The sequence below is a fragment of the Solanum lycopersicum genome, chromosome 10, assembly GCF_036512215.1.
Source record: "Solanum lycopersicum chromosome 10, SLM_r2.1".
Taxonomy (NCBI): domain Eukaryota; kingdom Viridiplantae; phylum Streptophyta; class Magnoliopsida; order Solanales; family Solanaceae; genus Solanum; species Solanum lycopersicum.
The window spans coordinates 60,277,525-60,287,855 of NC_090809.1; the positions used below are offsets into that span (position 1 = coordinate 60,277,525).

Sequence of the window (10,331 nt, forward strand, 5' to 3'; positions counted from 1 at the left end):
GCCCTGCTAAATTAGTGACAGACAATTTTTATCGTGAAATATTATAACTTTTATTGTTATACAGTACATTTTTATCGTAAAACATTATAATTTTTGTCATTAAATAACAGATAGCAATGTACTATTGAAAACTTATGTTAGTCATATTAAATATCACATATATGCGTCATGAATTTCATAATCAATTTCTATTTTGTTTAGTCGTTGTGTTAACTCTAATGTTATTCAGTCAAATGACCAATTATTGAAGAAAAGTTTTACATAATGATAATTTCTTTTTTTAATTTATCACTAAACAAATCATATAATAATATCACGTGATCTGGAAATTCTTAATTAGTTTCTTTATTAAAGCCAAAACAAAAAAAATATGAAAACTCACATGATTTTAATGGAGGAAAGTCTATCTAAAGTTTGGATAAGAAGGGATGATATCACTTGCGAACAAAAGTCAATATTATAAGACTATTACAAATGTGATTGCTTCTTTTTTAATTAGATTTTGAATTTGAGTTTGAATATAAAAAAAGTCTTATTAGGGTGCGTTCCTTTCACCCCACCTCTCGAATGGTGCCATATACAACGTAATTTAAATTGATCAGATTTTAATACGTATACTTGACATCGGATAAAATTCTTTTAAAAAAATATTGTAGAATAGACATGCACTTGGATGTGGTAACTAAAGTTATTATAACAAAAACAATTTTAACCAATTACCATTTTTTATGTAGTGCCTATAATCTTGATTGACTGATTTGATCAATTTTTAAAATATATTAGAGATTGTTACACTAAAAATAATTGCATAAATATAAAAATATACTCCATTAAAACTCATTATGCTATGTTTTCTAAGTTCAAAAGTCATAAAGTAAAAAATTCAAAACTTTTGCTTTTAAATATTAAAAACTCTTAACTAAAAATAAATTGTATAGTAAAACATTATCAATATCAATCAAGCCTAATTTCTATGGCTACCAATTATAGATTAGTCGTTCGATAAGTGAATTATTACAAACGCTATATTACACATAGTTTTTTTTTTTTTTTGCTTCTTTTATCACTGAGTGGTCATTTAACGATCATAACGAATCGAGTGGTGATCATTTTTCTTTTCTTATTTTTTTTCTTTCTTTTTGTGTGGCTAAACTTTAAAGAAATAAGAATTTGGGGGCCCTATTTTCCTTGTCAAGTGAATCAATCAAATGTCCAATAGCCATAATTTCAAAAGACATAAGGGTCCCAATTGGAAATTTTTGTGCTTTAAATTTGTTTGATTTTAGTTTGAATCTAAAGTCTTTTTGTTACATATTTATGGTGGGACTTGAAATTTTCTATTCCATAACATATTTGGAATGGATCTCAGCCATAAAATAATTGTGTGTCTTCATTGAATACTTCTTTGAATGGAGTATGACTTTTGTCAAAGTTATAATTTTGTGGTTTTGTTTCAATCTTTGACTTTTTTTTTAATCATTTATCGATAAAATTATTCAAGTTATATTGTATCAGAAGTGAAATTTAGTGACAGTTAATAAATGATATATCTTTTTATAACTTATAATGGCACTGAATATAATGACAATTAAATAACTAATATCGATAAAAAATTTTATCAATTCACAACGAATACTTTGACTAGTCAGTCCATGGACACATTTTGGGGGGTTGGGTTGAGATTTTAATTACACAAAATAAAAGATAAAATATTTTTTAAAGACATGAAAATTCAAATCCTTTTAATTAACTTTTCTTCTTGATCAATATGTATATTATTTATAGATGTTTTTATTTTTTTATAAGAAAAAGGGACAATTTCTATATTAATTATATTAGTATATTGATTTTTCAACATAAATTTATGTTTTTCTTAACGCCCATCCTAGAAAATAAAGATTGAATTCTATAACATATATATTTAAGTTTTCCATATGATATCTATAAAAAAAAAAAATTAGAATATCATAATAGCTTTATTTTTATATTTTTCTTAATGCTTATCAACTTTTTTAAAAAAAATAAAAATAAGTGCTTATAAATTTCCATCAAAATGTTGCTTTTTAGTTTTTTTTTTTTAAAAAAATAAAATTCTCTCACAGCTCTAACATGATTTTCTAAATGAAAGCATTTGTAAAACACATTCGTGATATGCGATTTATGAACAAATTTAAATTTTTTGATAATATGTAAATCGAACATAGAATAATACGTTTGGTAACTCGATATCTAATAATATATAAAATTATATTTGAAAAAAGTAGATCAAAATATCGTGTAATTTTAGAAGTGAAGTCTGAAATGGATGATCTACTTGAATGCAACCTTACAAAAGGTAGATGCTATAGTTTCAATAGACCTCGATTCAAATACTTGAAATTATCTTCGATTTAAAAATACTGTTGGATCTGGTTCATCCATTAAAAAGGTGTTAGTTAATCTATGTATGTCTAATCTTCCACTTATAAACCTTTAAGCGATTACTTATAAAAATATAAGCTTAAACTTTCAACACACTTTATCTTCACTCAAATTCGTAGCTTCCTTTATCCTCAGTCCTCACCACGTACCTCACACTTCTACCCATCTCTATTTTATATTATTTGTCTAGGTTATAATATCAATCAACTCCATTCCCAACCTTATCAAAATCGGAGGTAATTAGGCGGATCCATGATTTGAAAACTATAGGTCTATCACTAGATTTTAAATAAAAAAAACAAAGAAAAATAAGGCTCTAATTGGATTCAAAATCTAGTCTCACACCTCTAGCTTTTACCATCAAAATAAGAGCACTCTTTTATGAATGCACTGTTAATTGTATCCTAAAATTTTTCAATTTCTCAACATAAATATGTATATATATATGAAAAAGTTAACAAATGCACTTGCATCAATACTTGGGTCTAACTCTGCTCACGATGATACAACATAAAGAAAAAATAATATTTTAATTTTTAAATATTAACTTTCCTTTTCCAATTTGCAATCAAATAATCTTTGAAACTTTTGAAAGCTAACACACTTCTCTTTGAAAAAAAAATAATAAAAAATCAAAGACGAAATTTATTATAATGTATATAACTACAAAAGAAGTATGTCAAGAACCTAATTTTCTTTGTCTTCTTCCTCTTACCAATTTCTTTTTTATTTTTATACTTCAAGGTGTCAAACTCATTTCAATTAAATATAATTTCTTAAAAAAATAAAAAATATCTAGAGCCTTTTTCCCACATTAATAATAATAATATTAAATTATGAAAACAATAATTTCGAGGACCATACTTGTCCTTTAGATAAATGGAACAGACATTGAAAACCAACAAGTATTTGATGGAGATGCCACTTTCCTATTTTGATCGACTCCACGTATCTCTCAAATAATGGTGTTCGAAAATTATTTTATCAATGAGACGTAATAGATATTTCATAAAATTAATTAATACATATGAAAATTAACTTTATCGCCACAATCATTAAAAAAAAAAAGAGTAAAGACATGTTGCTGATTAAGTTATAAATATAATAAGAAAAAAAATGAAATATATCATGTATTTATTAATTCATGAAGCACTAAGTGCAAATAAGCTTTTATCGTTTCAAATTTACTGATTCAATTAGTTAAGATTCACAATATAAAAATAAGTCATGAGGAGCGATTTTTCAAGTTTCGTATCTTGACTCTCGATTGTTTTCTTTATTTATTTAAATTAATTTTTTTTGTATTAAATTATGTTTCAAAAATTAATTGTTGATATATGTCGCGTACACCCTATTTCGATTGAAAAAAAAGTGTCTTTAGTCACACTCCACATGACTAATTTCATTCACCTAATCTAATTATTAATTATGATATTTATTAGTAGTAGTAATTATAATTATAATTATAATTAATTGGTGATTTTGACAAAGTATGGGATGTGGACCTGCTGACGTGGATTCAACTACTTGTAACGACATTTGTCATCTGGCCACGTCACTATTCCCTAAAGAGCAATTTTTTAGTTTTAGATCAAAAAAAAAATTATGATAAAAATACTATTAAAAATATAACAAATTAGTGTAAAAAAAAAAGGAACTATAACTACAACAGAATTATGCGATAATCAAAAAATAAGAATCTACATTGTGACAGACCTCATTTTCAGCCTCAGCTCGTAATCTCTGTCTCCGCAACCCCACATTCCCATCCTCGCCGCCCCATCTCTTATATCGTATTTTGCAAGATAATTTGTTTTGCATATGTATAAATTAAAAATATCCATTTATTTTTTAAAAAAAATAATTCCGTTCGCTAGGAATAATAACCATAAACAAATCAAACTACTTTCTTGTCCAAACATTTTTAAAAAAAATTGAAATATAAAAGAAAGAGTATGTAGCTTAACTTTTAGTAATACATTTGTGATTTGAAATTAAGATTCATTATTAGTTAATGAAAGCTTTTGGATATACCAAAAGGGCCACTTAACCCAAGCATCGTGATTCATGACCAACTATTTAATATACCAATTAGTAATATTGATTATACAAAACATCTACTTAAATTTTAACTAACGTTATTGAGCTAATAGCCCGTCGTTCGAGTCTCTTATTGGAAAGGACTCGTTATGTTAAACTTGAGAAAACTCCATTCTTTTTTTCTTTGCCATATGTCACCACACGGGGGAAACATACAAACGTAAAAAAGTGGTCCTACCAGTTTATTTCGACTTAGAATAATAAGCTTATGAGTTTGGTCTTGTTTCACGATCACATCAAGTAAATTCGATTTTATTCAATAACTTATAAATAATATAAATTGCATTATGCAAATTTGATGGGATAAGCTTAATTAGAAATTACGTTGCACCAACTCAATTATCCTTACTGATTATCCGGGAACCGAACCCGGAGTGTTAAATAACCACCTTTCTTTCTTCTTTTTCTATAAATAAAGCATAAAAAAACGAAAACGAATTTTCATTTTCAAAAAAAAAGATTGTTCTCTAATGGCGTTAAGGACGAGGATAATCACTAGAGCATTCAGCAATTTGACCCATAAACCAAAGTTGCAGGTTCTCGGAAATGGGTCTTCTGATGTAATTCGGGTCGACCCGACTGGAAGTCCGGTGTCGAATTGTGGGTCTTCGTTTTCGACGGCGGCCGCTGCTGTGGAAGCGCCGGTTGAGAGGCTATTTGGGTTAGTAAAAGAGTATGAAGATTACAGAAGGGGTTTGTATGGTGGGCTTACACATAAAGCCCTTTTTGTTGATGCTGTGGGTACTCTTGTTATTCCTTCTCAACCAATGGCTCAGGTTAAAATTTCATCAAATTATTAGATTTATTGACAAATTTTGGATACCCATTTTGTAGTTTTTTAGATTATTTTATTGTTCGGACTCTTCGAAATATTGTTGGGCGCATGTTGGATTTTTCAATCGTAGTGCATTGTGTGGAGGATCCAACGCGGGTGATGCAAAGCAACATAAATTTTTGATCATATGTTTATGCTCTACATTTTCTTCAGCTATATGTTTAGTCCTTTTTTCTTCTTTTGCTGTTTTCATGTTCTGTGGTTTTCTTTCTGCGTTTAAGTATGTCTGTTCGTGTTTCCATTACTACTTTGATTTGTTGTACTTGAGGTGAGTATTCGAAACAGTCTCTCTATCTCCACGACTTAGTTTTGTATCTGCTTGTAGTATATTGTATTGTTTGTTCTGTTTCTAATGAAAAAATTGTCAAAGAAGTGATTTTTTTTTCTGGATCTAATGGTGAAGGTTGAAAAAATAAGAAAAGGTAGTAACATTTTTTCTTTTTTCGCTTGTATATTTGATGTATCGAAGTACTCCTTCCGTCTTAATTTGTTTGACTGTGCTTGAAGTTTTAAGGAAAAAAAGAGGAAGATTTTGGAACTTGTAGTTTAAAATAAATTTTAAACATTTGTATGGCTAAAAATGAGAATTTTAAAGTTTAATTTGTTTCTAAATATAGAAAAGTTACATTATTTGAACTGTCCCATTCTGTGACGCTGCGTCTGAATAATTTGATAAGTGTTTAGATCTTTTGGTGTTTTTCTCTGGTTGTATATGTGTGTATACATATATGTGTTTTACATTATACTATCTCTTTCATTATGGGAAGAGCAAAGTTCCTAATTTTAATGTTGTTTTTATGGAATTCTCTCTGTTTATTCTGCTTGTTCCGTTTGTTCGTGATGGCAATATTTTAACCATATTGGTTGTTGTAGATTTACAAGCAAATTGGTGAGAAGTACGGGGTCGAGTATTCTGAAGATGAGATATTGCAACGATACAGATGGGCTTACGGACAGCCTTGGCGTAGATCTAGTCTCAGGTATCTGGTTTTGAACCACTTATTATCTTAGATGTTGTTTGTATTTATATCTGTAATAACTTGCTTCCTTATCGATATTGTTTTAATCGTACGAAAAGAAGAACATCAGTCACTGCTAATCATGTTCTGCTTTAATTCATTGCTGTTTAGCGATCATTCCTATGTGATAATTTGTTAAATTTCTCTTGCCTGCATATTGCAGATATGTCAACGATGGAAGACCCTTTTGGCAACATATAGTTAGTTGTTCAACTGGCTGTTCTGACTCTCAGTACTTTGAGGAGCTGTATAACTATTATATGACTGAAAAGGTTCTCTCACTTTGAATTACCATTTCTGTTGACAGCAAATTGGTTTATTCTTTGAGTTGACAACACAACACCACGACTAAGAAGAAGACACTCAATAATTTTAATTTCATTTCTTCAATAGGCTTGGCATCTTTGTGATCCAGAAGCCGAAAGGGTATTCCAGGCCCTTAGAGCAGCGGGAGTAAAGTTGGCTATAGTGTCGAATTTTGATACCCGATTGAGACCAGTGTTGAGGGCATTGAACTGTGATCACTGGTTTGATGCCGTAGCAGTTTCAGCTGAGGTAATGTGTTTGTCGTCTTTAAAACTTTCCTTTTCGAGCTTGCGGATCCAATAGCTGATATTCTTTTTGGCTTTTAACAGGTAGAAGCAGAGAAGCCTAATCCAACAATATTTTTAAAAGCTTGTGAGTTACTAGGAGTAAATCCAGATGATGCTGTTCATGTAGGCGATGATCGTAGAAATGACATTTGGGGTGCTAGAGATGCAGGTTGTGATGCCTGGCTGTGGGGAAGCGACGTTGTCTCCTTCAAAGAGGTATTTTTTTGCCCGAACTTGATTTATTTGGCTTCGTTCCTTAACAAAAGGGGGGAAACAAAGATCTGCTAGCATGAATTTGATTTAAATTTCCGGCATATAAAGGCCATGGGCAAGAAGTTCCCAATACCATCTGTAAATTATACTTTCTACTGCATTATTGCAATCGGAACGGGGGCCTTGACATAACTGGTAAAGTTGTTGCTATGTGATCAATAGGTTACATTTTCTAACTCATCTTGGTATAACCAAAAGTATTGGTCGCGATTCACTAGACTACTTCTCATTACTTGTTGCACAACCTTCTTAGATTCGACTAAGCTAATCTTTCGCCTGATACTGTTGCATGACCTGATACTTGTCTCGTGCAGGTTGCTCAGAGAATAGGCGTGGAGGTCTGAAAGGGTAATATTAGTAGATGCTTACGTTGTGTAAAAAGCCGCTGCTCGTGTAGAAATCTCCTCTTAATCCTATGTATGTATATATTCTGCTTTTTTTGTAATCAGTATGAGAGATATCACCAAGGCCTTTGTAAGTGGCAATGTTTAGTTTGTCTTGAATAAAAAGGCTACAGAAATTTGGTCTCTCAATGCCCTATTTTTGTAGCCTCTTTTTGTATATGTTCTATCAAGTTATGCATCTTTAATTTTGACAAGTTCTGCAAATATAATAGTTATCGAAGTTCATACAATTTGACTTTTGAAAAGCAAAACGTGAAAGTAAAAGTGAACAGAACGAGTAGGTTCTACTCATTTTCTTTTTCCTCAACCTCGATATCTTCATGTTCTTTCTCCTTCAAATGAAGAAAATCAATCAAGCTTTTAAGTGCAATGTCAACATCGTCATCCTTCATCAGCTTCTCAGCCACCTCAGCCGGTGTCACCGCGGTGGCTCCTATTAAGTTCTCAATTTCTTCAAAAAGTTGATGCTCTGTAATCCCAAGGTAATTGGAAGCAAGAAGTTTGAAGCCACAAGGAGTGCAATATGACATGTGAATGTGTACGTCCATTCGTCCTGGTCGCAACAATGCAGGATCGAGCTTTTCCACATGATTCGTTGTGAAAATTATTATTCGTTCATCGCCACAACTTGACCATAATCCATCGATGAAGTTCAGCAAACCGGATAGTGTCACCTATAACGATCAAAGACAGATAACGGATATATATATAGAGAGAGGTTTATAAGGCGCGAAGAAAGTCTTACATTGATAATAAAATTGAAAAAAGCAATATTGCAAATGTTAAAAGAGTGTTAAAAGTAACAATTGATTCATATTCTCCAACTTTACTCTTAACGACTCCTATGTTCGATGCAAGATGTTATCTAATTAGAATATATTAGAATGCATAAAAAGTGTGAGAAAGATGAAGATACTAACCTTGCTTTCTTCCTCATGAGAGTCATTTGAAGGAGCAGCTGCGCGACTAGACAACTTCTCTTGCAAATCAATAGTAGCATCGATATCTTCCACCACCAAAATGGACTTATTAGCGGTTGCCACAAGCAACCTCCTTAAGTCCGAGTTCTTCTTCACCTCTGTCAACTCCAAATCATATATATCAAAGTTCAAGTAATTCGCCATAGCTGCAATCAAACTAGACTTTCCTGTCCCCGGAGGACCATACAACAAATACCCTCTTTTCCACGCCTTCCCAACTTTCCTATAATACTCTTTCCTCTTCACGAATCTATCCAAATCCTTCAAAATCTCATCTTTTTGCTCTGAGTCCAATGCTAATGTCTCAAAGGTCGCGGGGTGATCAAGACTCACCGGTGTCCACACTTCACTAAGATCATGCATATTCTCATAATCCATAGTGTGGATTTTCAGTGTCTTGGTTTCAAGATATTGCAATTTCGCCTCGTTGATAATGTAAGGCAAGTAGCAGTCAAGGACAAAGTCCTTGCTTTTTCGATGAAACATGAGTTCGTAGGATCTTACCTCAGACCTCATAGTAGAGTTGATGTCGCGAGGATTGTAAAACGACTCTCTTGATGTTTGAATTTGTTTACACACCCAAATCCACTTGAACTTTTGACCTTTGTAATAGTCTATGACCTCCTCATTTCTTTCCATGCTCGTGTTGAAACTCTTCTCCTTCTCAGATTTGCTAATTTTGAAACGACGAGTATCAGGAGATAGCTTCGTGCCTAAGTAAATTTGAGCTGCTTCGTATACTTCATTGCTCATCATTCCATCAAATTCGTCAATCACCATAGTTAGTTGATTCGAGAATTTAATAAATACGTGCCTGAGGCCGAAAAAGAGGTAATCTTGAACTTCTGGTGGGAGATTATGTACCAACATGGACATTGCAGCAGCTGAGCCAATTGCTGATATTACAGTTTTGGCAATTGCTAAATTTGATTCACTGGAAGAAGACATGTTGATTAGTGAAATTAATCAAGATTATAGATAATTAATTGTTGATAGCTCTCTGTTTGCCCTGTTTCTAATTTTTATAATCACTTGGAACAGAGGATTAAGATGGGAACAGAATCTTGAAATGCAGTTAATTAATGATTAAAACTATGCTTTTCCTTTTTAACAAGTAATTAGGAACATGTTAATTAATAAAATGTTGAAGTAAAAGAAGATTGTAACGAACAAAGAATATTGAGCACTTTGCATGTGATGACCTGACGCTCCTCAAGAAGGGCTGACAGATGAGGGCGGGTCAAGTAGGATTGATTCAAGTGATGCGGGTTAAGCAGGATTGACAGACTTTCCATGTGATGATCGACGCGGGTTAAGCAGGATTGACAGACTTTCCATGTGATGACCGGCGCCCCTCAAGAAGGGCTAACTGATGAGCGCGGGTGAGGCAGGATTAGGAGACTTTCCATGTGATGACCGACGCCCCTCAAGAAGGGTTGACTAATGAGGGCGGGTCAAGCAGGATTGACAGACGTTTAGACAGACAAACAAAAATAAAAGCTTTTGAGGAATTAGAAACAAAGTTCATTTCATTACAAGATAATACAAACACCGATCTTGCTATATATAATATTATAATGAAATCAACGGTGACTTTAACTCAACCGTAGAAGTCAACTCATTAAGGAAAAATTATCCAACACCATATAAAGAGACCAATCGTCCTTCTTTCATCCGATGTGGGACTCTTTGACAAACAATTCAAA

General features: G+C 32.1%; 2 protein-coding genes across 2 annotated transcripts; one reads left to right on the forward strand and one right to left on the reverse strand.

Moving 5' to 3' along the window:
* The first annotated feature begins 4,847 nt into the window (after positions 1 to 4,847).
* On the forward strand, positions 4,848 to 7,846 carry LOC100316880 (haloacid dehalogenase). Its single transcript, NM_001347589.1, has 6 exons — positions 4,848 to 5,297; positions 6,230 to 6,336; positions 6,539 to 6,647; positions 6,769 to 6,930; positions 7,011 to 7,184; positions 7,556 to 7,846. Exons 1-6 carry the CDS (start codon positions 4,992 to 4,994, stop codon positions 7,583 to 7,585), a joined length of 888 nt encoding a protein of 295 aa, NP_001334518.1. The 5' UTR covers positions 4,848 to 4,991; the 3' UTR covers positions 7,586 to 7,846.
* Positions 7,826 to 9,712, reverse strand: LOC101257322 (protein HYPER-SENSITIVITY-RELATED 4-like). The gene is made up of 2 exons (XM_004249699.5): positions 8,566 to 9,712; positions 7,826 to 8,319 (listed from the first exon to the last, which is right to left on the reverse strand). The coding sequence occupies exons 1-2, from the start codon at positions 9,571 to 9,573 to the stop codon at positions 7,930 to 7,932; spliced, it is 1,398 nt and encodes a 465-aa protein (XP_004249747.1). The 5' UTR covers positions 9,574 to 9,712; the 3' UTR covers positions 7,826 to 7,929.
* Positions 9,713 to 10,331: the final 619 nt, after the last annotated feature.